Source organism: Primulina eburnea, chromosome 15 (assembly GCF_022965805.1).
Source record: "Primulina eburnea isolate SZY01 chromosome 15, ASM2296580v1, whole genome shotgun sequence".
In the NCBI taxonomy this organism is placed as follows: domain Eukaryota; kingdom Viridiplantae; phylum Streptophyta; class Magnoliopsida; order Lamiales; family Gesneriaceae; genus Primulina; species Primulina eburnea.
Window position 1 is genome coordinate 21,780,602 of NC_133115.1, and position 18,451 is coordinate 21,799,052.

The 18,451-nt window shown below is 37.8% G+C and overlaps 2 protein-coding genes across 2 annotated transcripts in view; both read left to right on the plus strand.

Annotated features, from left to right (window-relative positions):
• The window catches only part of LOC140813581 (uncharacterized), a 72,766-nt gene extending 64,708 nt beyond the window's left edge, over positions 1 to 8,058 (plus strand). Inside the window, 8 exon segments of the mRNA XM_073172151.1 lie at positions 4,980 to 5,067; positions 5,420 to 5,479; positions 5,544 to 5,763; positions 6,036 to 6,187; positions 6,340 to 6,410; positions 6,783 to 6,939; positions 7,732 to 7,750; positions 7,753 to 8,058. Coding sequence (XP_073028252.1) covers positions 4,980 to 5,067; positions 5,420 to 5,479; positions 5,544 to 5,763; positions 6,036 to 6,187; positions 6,340 to 6,410; positions 6,783 to 6,939; positions 7,732 to 7,750; positions 7,753 to 7,898 — 913 coding nt within the window. The 3' untranslated portion in view covers positions 7,899 to 8,058.
• A 5,844-nt stretch (positions 8,059 to 13,902) lies between these two features.
• Positions 13,903 to 14,898, plus strand: LOC140815540 (uncharacterized). The gene has a single exon (XM_073174621.1). It carries the CDS (start codon positions 13,903 to 13,905, stop codon positions 14,896 to 14,898), a length of 996 nt encoding a protein of 331 aa, XP_073030722.1.
• Positions 14,899 to 18,451: the final 3,553 nt, after the last annotated feature.

Consider the following 18,451-nt stretch of genomic DNA (forward strand, 5'->3'; position numbering starts at 1 on the left):
TAGTAAATACCCATTTGCAGCCTACTGATTTTTTTTCTGGTGGTTTCTGCACAATTGTCCAAGTTTCATTCTTCTCAAGAGCTTGCATTTCGTTTAAAATAGCTTGTTTCCACCTGTTGTCACACCATGCTTCCTCAAAGTTCTTTTGAATCTCCGCGGTGGCTAGTTGAGATACAAAGGCCTGCATAGCTTGTGACAAGTGTGCATAACCAAGAAAATCTGAAATGGGATGGTTAGTGCAAGAACGTTTCCCTTTCCGTAATGCTATAGGAATGTCAAATTCAGAGATTGTGAGATCCTTACCAGGAGCCGGGAGTTGTGCTTGGTCATGCGAGGTGTCGGGTTCTTCTATTCGCTGCAAGTTCTTTCTTCGCTCATACCATCTGTCATATGGCTGTATTTTTGGGACTTAAGCCAAAAGGTTGATAAAGAATTATGTTCTAAGATTCTATATTGGTTTTATGTTTTTAGATAGTAATCGTGATAATTAATATAGAATAAAATAAGTATGGATACACATATATTCAATGCCGATTTTATTCAGTGTACTATAGGAATTGCTTAGTTGGACAAGAATCATGCAATGGTAGATTGTCGGGGTAAGAATGCCAAACTCCAATCCAAAAATAAATCATATTTCATGGAAAAGATAAGGAATAAAAATCCTTTCTTTCTGCTTCTCAGACCTAGAAAACCATGGAGTATGGCTAAGAAGTCTAACTAATAATAATGAGAGAAGCAAAAGAAGGAATCGAGCTCAAAATATTAAATATTCTTGTGGTACGAGAGCTCGGGAAGCGTTACTTTGAATTATCTTAGACCGTGAAGTAGAATTCGAAAGTAGTTTGATAGCTTGTGTTGCACTAACCCTAGCGAATAGCTTCAGTTGAACTCAAGGAGCTAAAAGATAGATTCCAAGATTTGTTCAACAAAAACAAAACTGACCAAGTGCCTCTCCTTGGGGAGCTTCAATCTTATTGGTACAGAAGAATGATAAAGGTAGAAAATAGTGTGTCGATCTACAAAGAACTCAATAAGATCAAGAACATATGTCATCTTTCAAGAGTAGATGACCTTTTCAATCAGTTAAAAGGAGCTAAGATCTTTTCGAAGCTCAATCTAAGGTCAGGCTACCACAACCAAAGGTGAAGGCAGAGGATATTCGTAAAACAGCCTTCAAAACACGGTATGGACACTATGAGTTCACGATAATACCTTTTGGTCTGACCAATGCTCCAGCAGCATTCATAGACCTCATGAATAAAGTGTTCAAGAAATTCCTCGACAATTTTGTGGTAACGAAATTCTTGCATATTCAACAAGTGAGGAAGGCTGCAAGGAAGATATTCGTCTTACTCTGCAGATACTCAGAGAAAAATAACTATATACTAAGTTTTAGAAATGTGAATTTTGACTAAGAAACGTCATATTCCTGGGTCATATAATCTCTGAAACGGGCATATCAGTGGGTCACGAAGGTGGAGACAATCATGGACTAGCCTTGACCGAAAACTGGAATAGAAATTTGAAGCTTTCTGGGAAGAGTTGACTATTAAGAAAATGTGTTGAAGGATTTTCTTCCGCCCACTCCGAAGAACTCTAGGATTCAAGTATAGTGAAGAATGTGAGAAGAGTTTTAGATCCTGAAAAAAGAAACTCGCTTCTACGCCATTATTAGTACTTCTCGAATGAGGCAGGAATTTCACAATTTACAATGATGCATCAAAAGAGAATTGTGATGTGTTCTCAATCAAGAGGGACAAGTAATTGCCTATGCATCTCAGAAATTAAAATAATGTGAGAAATTATCCAACACGTGATATTGAATTAGCCACAATTATATTTGTGCCAACTATTCGGAGAATCAACTTCTTTGGTATCAAATGAGATATTACCGATCACCAAAGCATCAAATAATGTTCACACAAAAGGAATTAAACATGAGTCAAAGACGGTGGATCGAACTATTCAAAGATTATGTCACAAGGATAACAATATATCTAATGCGCTAAGCCAAAAAGACTACATAGTGTTACGACAAGAATTTTGTCCAACAGAGACCCAAAGTTTTTTTCTGATTTTGGAAAATGTTTTCAGGAAACCATGAGTACCAAGATCACTCTCAGCACGGCTTGTCAATTCCAAACTGTTGGACAAATTGCGAATAAAAATACAGACTCTTGAAAATATTCTTAGGGTATGTGCCATAGACTTCAGAGGAAATTGAAGTAAAAACACCCCTTTTAATTGAATTTGCTGATAACAATAATTATCATGCAAGTATTAAAATAGGAGAGAAAGCTATCATGGTACCTGAACTGTTCAAGTAACTGTTGATAAAGTATCTATTATCAAGGAAAAACTCATGAAAGCTCAAGATCGACAAAAGAGCTGAGCTGATTAAAAGCGAAGACCGTTGGAGTTTGAAATCGGTGAAAAAGCTTATGTTAAAGTTTCCCTATGAAAGGAGTGATTTGATTTAGCAAATATAGAAAGCTAAATCCGAGGTATATCGGACCCTTCGAAATACTAGGAAAAGTGGGAAACCTAGCCTATCGTTGGCTTTACCACCAGGCATGTCAAGGATTCACAACGGAAATCCGAACGAGGAACTGAAGTATTAAGAAGTCCCTCCTCGAATAGTGGACACCAAAGACCAAATATTTTGGCGGCGACGAACCATTCCATATGTCAAAGTATAATGGTCTAATCATACCGAAAGAGATGCTATTTGGGAACTTGAAGAAAGAATGCGCAGACATCACCCCTACCTTTTCAAAGACTAAGATAATTCAAGTTTCGAGGACGAAACTTTAAACAAGGAGGGAAGGATGTGAAGACCCAAAATTTTACTATACAAAGAGACAAAGTACCAAGTTGATTTTAGTTTTGCATTGAAGATGAATTATGTCATGGAGGAGAATAAATTACGTGCAGCCTTTGGCATGGAGGGGGAGACCTAAAGTCACATTGGTTTTGTTCATTCCAAGATTTTGGAACAATCTTTCAAGTAAGTGGGTTTTTGCTATACTCTTATGTACACTTGCACTTCATAAGTGTACTACTTGATATATATACGATATACTTGTTCTTTGTAAGTATGTCCACATTTGCTTAAAAATACGTTATTTATATTTCTTGAAATTCGATCGGCATGATATATTCGTTCCTATTTGTTATGAAAATTCTTGAACAATTTGTTGTTGGATATTAGTTATAATATTTGAAAGCATGTTTGAAATATTTGAAATGTACTGTAATGATTCGAATTAGAAATGACGAGAAATTCCGATATTTGATATGTTTTGTTTAAGGCCCTGATGCGCTGGGATATAATAACTATTCTTTTGGCCTCGCCACTTAGAGGAGTAACATATAGGGGACTGATCAGTAAGCCATGAAAAGGAGATGATTTTCAGTACTATGTTTGTATCTTGTTCGTATTCGATTCAACATGCTTATGATTGAATTATGATAACGTATTCGTATAATTATAATCTTGATATTTGTTATGCCCAATCGACCTCCATTTACTGAGTATTTCTCAAATACTCGCCCCTTATATTCCCGTCCCAAATAAGAACGAGGAACAAATCGAAGATAAAGAACAAGAATATTTTTAGGGATGGTGATGAAGCTAATCCAATTCAAGACAAGTCTTGTCATTCGGTCTTTTTGTGCTATTATCGTGTTTTACGTTTCCGCATTTCGTTTTAATCGCATTGTAAAGACAATTATTGATTTATGTAATAGACTGACTTTTGACTATTTGATGCACTACATGGCTTGTTGTTACACGATTTTAAATTGTTAAACAACGCCGATGACACGTCTCGGTTTCGAGGCGTGACAGAAAACATCTTCCAGTTACACAAAATACCAGATTCCAGCATGACCAGGAATCTAATCTGAAACCAGATCCAAAGGCCACTGATGTTTTGAACCCGTGCGAACAATCGCCATCGTCTTTAGATCTTCTTTTTGCTATTAGAGAAGGTGTTAGATCATATACTCGACATCCTCATTATAATCATCTGTCATACAAAAATCTTTCTAAATCCTACTTGCTTTTATCTCTCCCTAGTGTGGATATTTTTCAGATAATATAGGAAGCTATAAATGCATGGGAGAAGGTTGTCCTTGAGGAGATCAATGCCTTGGAGAACATGGGAAATAATACACTTGCCTGAAGCCAAAAAAATTGTGGGTTGCAAATGGGTTTCACGGTAAAATTTAACTTAGATGGGTCAATAGAACGATATAAGGCGAGGTTGGATGTTATAGGGTTCCCACAGACTCATGGAGTTGATTATCTGGAGACTTTTGCTCCCTCCAGTAGCAAAACTGGATACAATTCATGTACTGCTCTCACTAGATGTGAATCTGGATTGCCATTATATTAGTTAGATGTCAAGGCGAATTGGAGGAAGAAGTGTTTACGGATGCTTCCCCAGGCTTTGAGAATAAATTTGGGGGGAAAATGTGCAAGCTGAAGAAATCACTTTATGGGTTAAAACAATCTCCAGGGGCGTGGATGATCGTATAAAATGTTAATATTTTGTAACTGACAGGAACCCCACTAAGCATAAACTTGAGGGTCTGATTGATCTATGTTACATTCCCATTCATATCCAAGAGGCGGATATGTTAACAAAAAGCTTGCCAAACGCAATTTTGAACTTCTATCGGACAAGCTGAAAATGACAAACATCTATTCAATAGTTTGAGTGGGGATGTTGGGGAATCTGATTATTAAAAAAATGCCATGGTTGATTGTAAGTGTATTTTATTTAGTCACTTTCCTTTCTTAGGGGATTTTAGAATTTTTTTTCTTTCGCCCTAGACAAAGCCAGGTTTAAAGTTTTGTATAAATACCTGCTATCTCTGGAAGTATAAATTAGTGAAGTATCCTTTCACTGTTTCTTGTTGTAGGTTTAGAACCTCTATCATCACGAATTTTTTGTGGGCTACTGCTGCAGGTTGAGATCTTCCATGGAGGGTTATCTGGATGAGTTTAATCCAACAAAATCTGTATCCCCACATGGGATTTTTGCAAATAGGGTTGAGGTCAGTCGATATTAATAATGTTTACCTTCTTTGCTGCTCTTCTTTTTCAAAAGAGAACACAAAAAAAGAAATAAAGAAAATAGAAAGCTGCATTGTCTTTTAAGATAAGACCTGTTTTGTGATTGTGGAGTATTTTCCACGAAGCAGTATTAGAACTAAAAAGTCCTTATCCATATTTTTCTTATCGAAATTTCTGAGGAAACTATCAAAAGTCTTGTTCATTAACATTAAGTGTTAGTTCATTGATACGAGAATATGTGAAAGCTTTTGTGCTTGAGAAGCAACTTTTACTGACACCTTTTCTTTTTGTTGCATTTGGCTATCTAAGTTTCTATATTTTCAATTTTTATAGGAAGATGAATTTGAATGTGTTCCAACGACACTCATGGATCGGGTCATTCACTTTCTAAATGTAAGGACTTTTGTTTTCTGTTTTACTATGATCATGGATTTGCTATAATGATCAATTCTTTCAGGAAGCACGCGAAGATCTCCGAAGCTCAATGGCTACAGATGCAGCTGCTATCAAGAATGAGAGCCTCTGCACGGATGAAGATCCCAAAGGCAGTGAAGTATTGGACCAGAAGCCAGAAGAACTTCTATTAGACTTTCAAAAAAAAATTACTTTCTCAAAGCATGAGCTGCAACACTCGGCATCTGCTTCTTCTGAAAACACGGCATACAGATCACTTTTAGGTATGTTGGATGCTGAAAATATAAATTTCACTTTCTCTGGTAGCTTAAATTTTTAATAAGGTGATCATAGTTAATAGTTTCACATCAAACTATTCAGAAAAAAAGGTTTTATTATCCAGGGACCTAGAAAGAATTCCACACAAGACTAGGGAGCTTCTTAAAATATTTAGTGTCTGCTAATAGCTTGAGCTTTGAGATGATGTGGTTATTCAATTTTCCTCTCAGCTGATTTTCCTTAGAAATTAAAATCATCACTTTGCTCCCAAATGCAGATATGGAAAATGAAGATCAGCTTCTTGATCAGTTGCTAAATTCAAGGGGAGTGATAGCAGAAAAGTTAAAAACAAGCAGACAACAGATTCTCATTTTTGCTTCACTTATTGATCGAATACCTAATCTTGCTGGATTGGCACGAACTTGTGAGGTGTGATATGCAGAGTCTTGGTACTTTACATTGTTTTTTGTGCCGTCATGATTCTGACTGTCACATTTCTCCCTTATTTCTGCACTTTGGAAGCTCAATTTATCATGTTGCTCTCTACTCTTGTTGTATATTATTCTCTTAACTCATGGCAGGTGTTTAGAGCCGCTGGACTAGCTATTGCAGACAAAACCATATTAACTGACAAGCAGTTTCAACTTATAAGGTTTTGATTATTATTTTTCTTTTTTTATCTTGTCGTTTCCAGTTCTCACAAATTTTTTGTAATAGACCTCTTGTCTAGCTGTTTTCAAATATTTTAGAGGATGGTTGTATTTTTGTTTTTGGAGCATCGTGCATCCATAATTCTTTTCAGTTTCTGATGACCTTGTTTGCCTTGCTCGAGTTTCATATTTTAAAACTGACAATTATGCTTTGTTGAAGACCGTTGTGTTCAACTGCGACTGATTGTCAGTCTTTTTCTTTCAAAATTCTATTGGTTTTGTGTATAACAGAAATTCAAGAATCATCCAGGATCTCATATCATTTGAGTGTGTGTGGTTCATCAAACTTAGCAGCTTTGCCATTTAATTTTCAGTGTGACGGCAGACAAATGGGTTCCTATTGTGGAAGTACCACCAAGAAACATGAAATTATTCTTGGAAAAAAAGAAGAAAGAGGGATTTGCTATCCTTGGTCTGGAGCAAACGGCAAACAGCATAGCACTTGACAAGTACAATTTTCCTATCAAAACGGTAAGTTGGCCACACCAGCTTATCGTTTCGATCCATCATTCGACTGGATGTTGATATAGTGTTGAAATGATGAATATTATTTGAATTATAAATTAAAATAATGCTTCGTATGATATTTTCAAGGTTTTGCTACTGTATAATATGCTGGGCGTTTCATTGAAAGTAATTAAAATTGGAATTCTTTTCAATGGCTATGCTTTAGTAGTTGGTAAAGGAAATAATTGAGTAGTTTTCTATGTTTACTTTGTCACAACCTGGGTTCAAATTAGTTGGAATTCAAATGCATTCAGAAAATTGAATTTGATATCATCAAAAAGTTGGTCTTTTTATTCAATTTAATAATTTATGTTACTTGGAGTATTTTGGTGGTCTCAATGATATAAAATGATCTCATCTATGTAGGATTACGGACAATTATGTTTTAATGAAGGATGTAGGATTGCGGACAATTATGTTTTAATGAAGGATAACTGAGTTGTAGTCCCTTGAGCATTTGTTCGGTGACGTGTAGGCATCATGATCAAACCATATAATTCAGATAATTCAGTTGTGTTATTTTTTCTCTCCTTATAATTGCTTTTGATGTACCTCATTCCAGCACCCCATTTAGATTCTGGAGTCGAAAAGGTAAACTAACACATGGATTAGTGAATAATGACCACATAAACGTTAGTTGCCCGAATCAATCATCTTTTTAAGATTTGCCATGGTGCATCTCCTGAACAATCTATAATAGACATGCTAAATTTAGAATCTCATAGAACATGGCATTCATTGTTCATTGTTTCACAGGTCTTGGTTCTTGGGCACGAGAAGAAGGAATACCGGTGGACATAATCCATATATTGGATGCTTGTGTGGAAATTCCGCAGCTTGGAGTGGTGAGGTCCCTTAATGTTCATGTCAGTGGTGCCATTGCGCTTTGGGAGTATACTAGACAGCAGCGAAGGCTACGGTAAAATTTGATTTGCGCTCTTTGATTTATTTTACAGCATTGTGTGACCAAATCAGCGAGCTTTATTTATTTTAATTTTATAATAAATCTTGAGACTTTTTATAATTGTTTAGAATGAAGTGTGAAAACCATGGTATTTTGATATTTTACTTTTAATTGGTTAGCAGTGAAATATTTTCATATTATATTGCGTACGTGGTTTAATTACAACAAAAAATTCGAGTTACATATTTAATTTTAAATGAAACCGGAAGTATGTGCTCGAAAAGGCTGCGAGGATTACATAAAACTTCAAAAACTACAACATATGCGAGCCAACCGATACAACCTTGGACCTAGCTAACGCAGTCCCTTGTTGCCTTAGATGAACACTCGTAGGATGTCGACATATTATATTCCACAAACAAAAATAACAGGCTCGGAGGGCTTGATATACACCCAGCATGACATAACCAAAATTAAATATCTAGTATGTACGAAAGTTTTGACATAATATGAAACGCAATGAACGGAGTGTAGGTAAAATAATATTATTGAAGTACTGACTTGTATATCTTACACTCACAAAATCAAGCAACACAAACTTTTCTATACACAAGATAAACTTCATGATACTAGGATGTAATAATTACATAAATCTAATTAACATCACAAAAATTATGTTTATTCCATTCTTACACCTAGTCGACTACAAAAAAAATTGATACAAAGTGTTTGATTGTTGCTCGCAAGAGATAAGTAATAGTTTATATAAGACATAAGAATCTAATCTAGATTTTATTTTCTTATATGCAATTCATTTTTCGCAATCCCACTCAATATATCTTTCCGTATGTAACAAGCACATGTAACTATGTAACATATCTATGGTTCTAGCTACACCAAAGTAATCCATCAAACTTCAACTATGTTTCTCTCTAGCAAGTAAGTCATGCTAAGATGTATGTAAAATGAAAAATTTAGGGGAAGTTATTTAAAAATCCCCAATCATAATATTTCTTTGCATTCACTCCCTACCCACAAAATTGTGGTACTATTTCATACAAAATGTGGTACACTTCATGTGGAAATGTGGTACACTTCATGTGGAAATGTGGTACTAAAAAAGTACCTAGGGACTGAAAACAAAGAAAAAAGGCGGCTGGGGACTGAAGCCAAATTTCCCGAAAAATTTATTCGCCTCAAATATGTTACATAAAAATTTTCACATTCTACAACTATGCAATCTGCAGACACCTCACTAGAATTTAAGTCTACTATAAATCCTTATTACCACTAAATCTCATTGATTTAACAATTTCTGAGAAATCAAATTCAATAATATTTAAGCTTAATGCATAAAATTTCTCACTGCTCTGAAATCCATAAAAATTAGAAAAAAAGAGTTGAAATTAAATCATATCTTTTAATACCATATTGGCAACTCTTTGTCCCAAATTTTGAAAACAAAGCATCATAGAATTAAGATTTGGAAGTAAAACATGCCTCATGGTAGTTACATTGACAAGCACTCTTATCTCACTTTGATTACTTTTGAAATCAGACAGATCAACACATTGTATTTTCCCATCATCGAAACTCATTTGTCTCCTCATCGTGATACCTCCAAAATCCGACAAAGAAGAAATAAAAATGCTCGAGATTGAATGGTTATATCATGACAATATGATAAAACCTTTTTGTAATAAGTATTTTAAGGGTTTATGCAAAATCAACTATATCTCAATCTCACTCTTTTGGATCATATATTTATCTTTTTCCTATATTTTTTTGAACTATTTTTCCTTTTCTTTTCTCTCGTTTTTTCCATCGCATTCGACCTCTTTCTCTCTTTTTTTAATCTCTTTTCAGACCCTTGAAGACATGTTGAGAGCATGTGCATTGGATTTTTCTGGAAATTGGAGCAAACAGTTACCTCTGATTGAATTTGCCTATAACAACAGTTATCACAGTAGCATTGAGATGGCCCCATATGAGGCCCTATATGGTCGGAAGTGTAGGTCGCCCTTAAACTGGGATGAAGTCGGAGAAAAAGCTATCACCGGGCCAGAGCTCATTCAAATAACTGGCGATAAAGTAGCCATAATCAAAGAAAGACTCAAGGCAGCTCAGGACAGACAAAAGAGTTGGGCTGATTTGAAAAGAAGGCCTTTGGAACTAGAGATCGGAGAAAAAGCTTACGTCAAAGTCTCTCCCATGAAAGGAGTAGTTCGGTTCAGCAAATCCGGCAAGTTGAACCCAAGATATGTGGGACCGTTCGAAATACTGGGCAAGGTGGGAACTTTAGCTTATCGACTGGCTTTACCATCTGAGATGTCCAGAATACATAATGTTTTCCACATCTCACAACTACGAAAATATGTCCCGGACCCGAATCATGTACTTAAAGTTACACCTCTAATGATCGAAGGTAATCTGAACGAGGAACTCAAATATGAAGAAGTCCCTATCCGAATAGTGGACACCAAAGACCAAGTGTTGAGGCACCGGACAATACCTTATGTCAAGGTACAATGGTCAAATCATACTGAAAGAGAGGCAACTTGGGAACTCGAAGAGAAGATGCGGTCGCAATACCCTCACCTATTTGAATGATCAAGTTAATGCAAGTTTCGAGGACGAAACTTTCAATAAGGAGGGAGGGATGTGAGAACCCGAAAATTTCGACCGAAGCAAATCAAGTAAGTAATATAAAAAAATTATTTAAAATGATTCAGTAATTTTTGTTTCAATTAAACAACTTAAATAATAACTTAAATCTCATGAAATTTAACTCGAGAAAGTAGATTCTAAGCTCGAGGATTAGCTCAACAGGCGGCCAAGCTACAAGTAACCGTATCCATTGAAGTGTTGCCAAGGGAGGAGTAAAACCCCAGCTCAAGGACACAATCTTTCAGCTCAAGGAAGCTCAACCATGATTGTCCTAAAAGGTGAGCTAAAGGTTTGGACAAGTTAAATGTGCAATAAGCAACCTTTGAGATAACCAAGGAAGAAGCTAAGGGATGAACTAAAGGTCAAGACAAATTAAGTATGCAAGAAATGACCATTGAGATGATCTATGAAGGAGCTGCGGGAGGAGCTAAGGGTTAGGACACATTAATCATGCAGGAAATGACCCTTGGTGCTTGAGATGGAGCTTGACCACAATAAATTTATTCTTGGACCTCAAGAAATCGGCCATGGGGTGGATGAAAGGTTTTTTTTTCACCTATAAATAGGGCACCATATGTTGTAGAAACCCATCACAAAAAGCCTTCAAAAAAAATCGGCTCCCTCTTCCCCTTACACTCCTAAATTTCGGCCAAGCAAGGAAAGGAAGGAGAAGGACATTTCGTGCAGTCCAGAGTTGCTATCCAGTGTCGGAGTGCTGCCCGAACGAAGACTGCGTTTATTGGAGTTACGCCGAGGTACTGCCGAATTTTCGAGAGGAATCTTGTGCAAAGTTTGCAAAATACTGTAAGTGGGCTTTTGTTATATAATTCATTTCTATTTTTAACTTTGATATGAAATAACGTGACATGCATGCTAGTATGTCATTTTCGAAAATGACTGTGTTCTATTTTAAAATTTCGATCGATTATGTGTTCTCTTTGTGCATCGAAATTCTTGGTTCCGCTGTGTCAGTACGAATAACTCTGAAGTCTGAATATCTAAAAAGTTCTGTCTGAATTCTGTTTGCACTGTTACGAATCAAATTGAAATGGGACGAGAATTGTAGTTCTGTCTGGCCCCCATTGGTGGGTATAAAACCATGTTCTGTCTGGCCCCCATTGGTGGGTATAAAACCATGTTCTGGCCTCACCCCTTAGAGGACTAACATATTGGGGACAATTTGACCATGGAAATGAGATGAGTAACAGTGTTCTGTCTGTTCTGATATGTTCTGTTCCGAATTGAAATGATCTGTATTGCTTCTGTTTTGTTCTGAATCATTTGATAAGTTCTGTCTCTTATTCGATTCGTTTCCGTTGTGCCAAGTTAAGAATATTAGTTTTGAAAGTATGTTAAAGAAATGTTTTAAGGAATTAAGTTCTATATGTATCTTTGGAATCGATCGACCCCCACTTGCTGAGTGTTTCCCAAAACACTCACCCCTTACAAATTTCAGATAAGAATGAAGAGCAACTGAATGAGGAAGAGCAAGATGCTTTCTGGGGTTGGTGAATCAGAGATCAAGATCAGAATTCAACATTTTACTTTTCTTTCGTTTCCGCTATTAGAAACTCTGATGTATTTTATTCCTTTGTCATTGTAAGACAATATTTCATTTATGAAAAAGACTGGTTTGATTTGATATGAGGCTTTATTGTTTTCAATTTAATTGTTAAACAATGCCGGATGTCACCGATGCTTCGGACTCGGGGCGTGACATTTAAGTGGTATCAGAGCCGCCAGGTTCATAATCCCGCTGGGATTTTGACAGACAAAATTTGACAAAGTCAAATTTTGGCAAAAGCCTAGTACATCTCAATCTGAAACCAACCTTCATCTGTTCCCTAAAATTTTCAAACAGCTTCCAAAAATCTATCCCTTGAATTGTTCCGAAAATATTCAGCGTCAAAAATTTCCACGACAACTTTATTATTTGTTCCTTTCTATCTTTGATGAGAATCTGATATTTTACCTCCATTTACTCTAGGAAATGGATGCTCCCCGTACTCGTGCCCAGGCTGCCCTACGCATGCGTAAGCTCACCATAGACAATCAGAAGAGGGAAATTGCAACGTTGAAGGCGCAACTCGCCAAGGAGAAATTGGAAAAGCAAGAGCTTACTGAGATCAGGATTATGCTGGAGTCGGACGTGCAGCGACTCACACATCACTTGGATGTGGCGGAGAGCCAAATGATGCAGACACCGACTAATGCAACTCGTTTTGCGCGCTTGGTGGCACTCAACATGGATCTACTCGAGAGGATAGAGATAGAGAAGGATCACGCTGCTCAGGCTCGTCAGCGTCAGAACCAGTTTATTTCAAAGCAAGAGCGCTACATCTCAAGGATCCACGCCACTATGGACGGACTGCAGGATCAGAACAACTATTTACATCTTGTGGCAGAAAACATGGCAGAGGAGGAAGTGGTACCCATGGAAGTATTTGTGGACGACAGCAACAGCGACAGCGGAGAGTTGTTCGACTAGATTAGCATTATATTAAAGTATCTGAATTGTAATAAATTGTAACTGAGAAAAATATCATGTGTACCAACTTATTTTGAAACTTTCTATCAACTTATATTATTGCATGTTTAAAAAAATTTGATAAGTATCTTATCTATAAAATGTTTTTTTTATAGGAACAACATGGACCTCCAAAACGTTATAAATGAACTTCAGAGTCAACTTCGAGAAAAGGAGTCAGAAATTAAATCACTAAAAGAAAAAAATGATAAGCTCGAGAGAGATAACTACCAATTGGATGGAAACAATATATGTATAGGGGAAGACCTTCGGGAAGCCAGAGTTGAGGAAAAGAAATTACGCGATGATGTCAGACGATACGCTGCTTATCATCTAGAGTTGGAACGACAGCATGAGATCACCAAACAAGAACTGAAGAAGGCGCAAGATAGGATTCTTACGCTCCAAATCCGAAGTGATGGCCTTCTCAGTATTCAACATCGTCTTGAGGAAAAGATTGGAGAACAAGAAATCAATGAGAAAGTAAGCCAATCAACAATACAAGAACTGCAAGCCCAAGTGAACAACCTTGATCACCACAACACGCAACTGCAGAATTACATCGAGCATCTACAAAATGAGATGGTCAACATGGAAGAACTCATGGAGCAATTGGAAGAAAATCCAATAGAAGAAGAAGAAGAAATTAACGAGGCGGTAGGAGACGGCGAAGTAGTAGATGAATAGGGAGAAAGAAATTCTAGAATAAATTTTGATTGTATCTGGGATTATTTAATCGTTGGTTGTATGCAAAAATCTTTAATGAAATTGTTGCTTTGATTAAATGTTATGGCAAACAAATTAATAAAAAAATACGTGTTTATAGGAAATGGCAGGCAGACCACCCCGAAACAACCGTAACGCTCGAGACGCCAACCAAAACAATAATCCACCACCACCCCGAGTGAACCTTAGTCAAGAGGATATGATGGCAATAGCAACTATCGTCGCTGCAACATTACAAGGATTTGTGAATCCACTGGCCAATGCCATCCAACCACCCCAAGAACCTCAACCTCGTGGGATCAAGTATCACTACGAATCTCTGAGGAGGAATCGAGTTCCAACTTTTGATGGGAACCCAGACCCTGAAGTCAGTCACAACTGGCTCAAGAACGTGGAAACACAACTACATTTGCTAGAAATACCGGAAGAATTAAAAGTAGAAGTTGTAACCCCATTTTTGGAGGATCGAGCTAGGAAATGGTGGGAAACTGTGTCGCTACCTTTAGCAGAAGTAGAAGATATCACATGGCCAATTTTCAAGAGGGAATTCCTGAAACAATACTATCCGGCCGAGTTTCGTCTACAAAAGTTGAATGAGTTTGAGAATTTCAGACAGTCACCAGATATGACGGTAATGGAGTACACGTCAAAATTCAACGATTTGGGAACTTACGTCCCGACAATCATGTCAGATGAGACGTTAAAAATGCACCGTTTCAAGAAGGGACTCAACAGTCGAATTCAGTCGGCACTGGCAGTGTACAAACCAAGCAGCTTTGCAGACTTGATGGGCGCTGCAATGAGTGCAGAAACCGATATCAAGCGACGTGAAGAAGAAAACAAGAACAAGAGACCGATGAACAATCAATCCACACAGAATAATCTCAAGTTCAAGAAACCAAATTATTCAGGAGGGTCCTTCAAGGGAAGTTCTGGCAGGACTGGTAACACCGAAGGAAAATGGTGTGATACATGTCATCAAAAACATATTGGAGAATGTTATCGGAAGACAGGCGCTTGTTTCAAGTGCGGAAAGGTGGGCCATAGAATCAAAGACTGTCCAGACAACAAGGACAAAGGGTCGGGGCCCAGCAAATAACATGAAAACAAGACAAATGCTCGAGTGTATGCCATAACCCAAGAGGAAGCCGATAATAGCAACGAAGTTGTGGCAGGTACCATCTTACTCAATAAAATGCCTGCATATGCTTTGTTTGATTGTGGTGCCACACATTCGTTTGTGTCTAGAAGATATGCTAAGAAGCTTAAACTTGAGCATGATATTCTTAGCAAACAGCTAAGAGTAGCAACACCGGCTAGCAAAATAATCGAAACTCACAAAGTATATCGAAACTGTAAAATTTGTATCGGCAAACAAATGTTTGAAGTAGAATTGATTCAACTCAATATGGTGGAGTTTGACATCATTCTTGGAATGGACTGGTTAGCTAAAAACCATGCCATAGTAAACTGTCAGAAGAAAGAAATTAGACTTCAGAATCCAACAAAGAGAGAAGTTGTATATCAAGGGAAATCTAAGGAAAGAAAATCTCTGCTATCTGCCTCGCAAGCCTGGAAGACCATAAAAGGAGGAGAAGAGATTTATCTGGCAGTAATTAATGAAGTCAAAGAGGAAGAAGTCCCAAAGTTGGAAGATATTCCAATTGTCCAAGAATTTCCAGACGTTTTTCCCGAAGAATTACCGGGAGAGATACCCGATAGAGAAGTAGAATTTGAAATCAATTTGGTCCCTGGTGCTGTACCAATCTCTAAAGCACCATACCGAATGGCTCCAGCTGAATTAAAAGAGCTGAAGGAACAACTGCAAGAGCTACTGGACAAGAAGCAGGTTCGCCCCAGTGCATCACCGTGGGGAGCCCCAGTGCTTTTTGTAAAGAAAAAGGACGGAAGCATGAGGCTATGTATCGACTACCGGGAGCTAAACAAGATCACCATAAAGAATAAGTACCCACTCCCGAGAATAGATGATCTTTTCGATCAGCTAAAAGGAGCTAAAGTTTTCTCAAAACTTGATCTCAGATCAGGTTACCATCAGTTAAAAGTCAAAGTAGAAGATATCCCTAAGACTGCTTTTAGGACAAGGTATGGGCACTACGAATTCACGGTAATGCCGTTTGGTCTAACCAATGCTCCTGCAGCATTCATGGATCTTATGAACCGAGTATTCAAACCGTATCTCGATAAGTTCGTGGTAGTGTTCATAGATGACATCTTGGTGTACTCACCAAGTGAGGAAGAACATAGTGAGCATCTGCGTCTTACTTTGCAAACATTACGAGAGAAAGAACTCTATGCCAAATTCAAGAAGTGTGAATTCTGGCTGAAAAGTGTGGCGTTCCTAGGTCATATAATCTCAGAACAAGGGGTGTCAGTAGACCCTAAGAAAGTGGAGGCAATTAAAGATTGGCATCAACCTAAAACAGTGACAGAGATGAGAAGTTTTCTGGGATTAGCAGGCTATTATAGAAAATTTGTAGAAGGATTTTCGTCAATAGCTATCCCACTCACTAAACTTACTCAGAAAAATTCGAAATTCATTTGGAATGAAGCTTGTGAAAAGAGTTTTGAAACCCTGAAGACAAAACTCTCATCCACACCAGTACTGATTCTTCCCGAGGATGGTAAGAATTTTACCATATACAGTGATGCTTCAAAGGGTGGGTTAGGGTGTGTGCTTATGCAAGAGGGTCAGGTAATTGCGTATGCCTCACGACAATTGAAACCCTACGAGCAGAATTACCCCACTCATGATTTGGAGCTAGCCGCAGTAGTATTCGCGCTTAAAATCTGGAGGCACTATCTCTATGGAGTAAAATGTGAAGTTTTTACTGATCACCAGAGCCTTAAGTACATTTTCACTCAGAAGGAATTAAACATGAGGCAAAGAAGGTGGATGGAACTTCTCAAAGATTACGATTTTGTAATCGGCTATCATCCGGGAAAAACAAATAAAGTGGCAGATGTATTGAGTCGAAGGAACCCCGGAAAAGTGAGCTTATCGTCATTATCAGTGCAACCAGGTCTCCAAGAGACCATCAAACTAAAACAAAGTCAAGACACCAATATCTTCAAGATAAAGGAACAAATTCAGGAAGAAAAATTCCAGAATTTCAAATTGATAAAGATGGTATCCTTTGGATGAAAGGGCGATTATATGTGCCAAACATCGATGGAATTCGAGAAGAGGTGATGGCCGAGGCACATAAATCAAAATTTTCAGTACATCCAGGAAGCACCAAGATGTACAGGGATTTGAAAAATAACTACTGGTGGAATGGAATGAAGAAAGACGTAGCGGTCTTTGTTGCAAAGTGTTTAGTCTGTCAACAAGTCAAAGCGGAACACCAGCGACCTGGAGGGCTTCCGCATCCATTAGAAATACCCGAGTGGAAGTGGGATAATATCTCCATGGACTTTGTAGTCGGGTTACCAAAATCGAGGCAGGGTCATGACGGAATCTGGGTAATCATTGACATATTAACCAAGTCTGCCCATTTCTTGCCAGTACGGATGAATTATAACTTGGATAAGTTAGCTACCCTGTATATGGATAATATAGTGAAACTGCATGGAGTACCGGCAAGTATATTGTCTGATAGAGATCCAAGATTCGTTTCAAGATTTTGGAAAAGTTTTCAAAAGGCCATGGGAACCAAAGTTACGCTCAGCACGGCCTATCATCCTCAGACTGATGGCCAAACTGAGAGGATAATTCAGACCCTTGAAGACATGTTGAGAGCATGTGCATTGGATTTTTCTGGAAATTGGAGCGAACAGTTACCTCTGATTGAATTTGCCTATAACAACAGTTATCACAGTAGCATTGAGATGGCCCCATATGAGGCCCTATATGGTCGGAAGTGTAGGTCGCCCTTATACTGGGATGAAGTCGGAGAAAAAGCTATCACCGGGCCAGAGCTCATTCAAATAACTGTCGATAAAGTATCCATAATCAAAGAAAGACTCAAGGCAGCTCAGGACAGACAAAAGAGTTGGGCTGATTTGAAAAGAAGGCCTTTGGAACTAGAGATCGGAGAAAAAGCTTACGTCAAAGTCTCTCCCATGAAAGGAGTAGTTCGGTTCAGCAAATCCGGCAAGTTGAACCCAAGATATGTGGGACCGTTCGAAATACTGGGCAAGGTGGGAACTTTAGCTTATCGACTGGCTTTACCATCTGAGATGTCCAGAATACATAATGTTTTCCACATCTCACAACTACGAAAATATGTCCCGGACCCGAATCATGTACTTAAAGTTACACCTCTAATGATCGAAGGTAATCTGAACGAGGAACTCAAATATGAAGAAGTCCCTATCCGAATAGTGGACACCAAAGACCAAGTGTTGAGGCACCGGACAATACCTTATGTCAAGGTACAATAGTCAAATCATACTGAAAGAGAGGCAAATTGGGAACTCGAAGAGAAGATGCGGTCGCAATACCCTCACCTATTTGAATGATCAAGTTAATGCAAGTTTCGAGGACGAAACTTTCAATAAGGAGGGAGGGATGTGAGAACCCGAAAATTTCGACCGAAGCAAATCAAGTAAGTAATATAAAAAAATTATTTAAAATGATTCAGTAATTTTTGTTTCAATTAAACAACTTAAATAATAACTTAAATCTCATG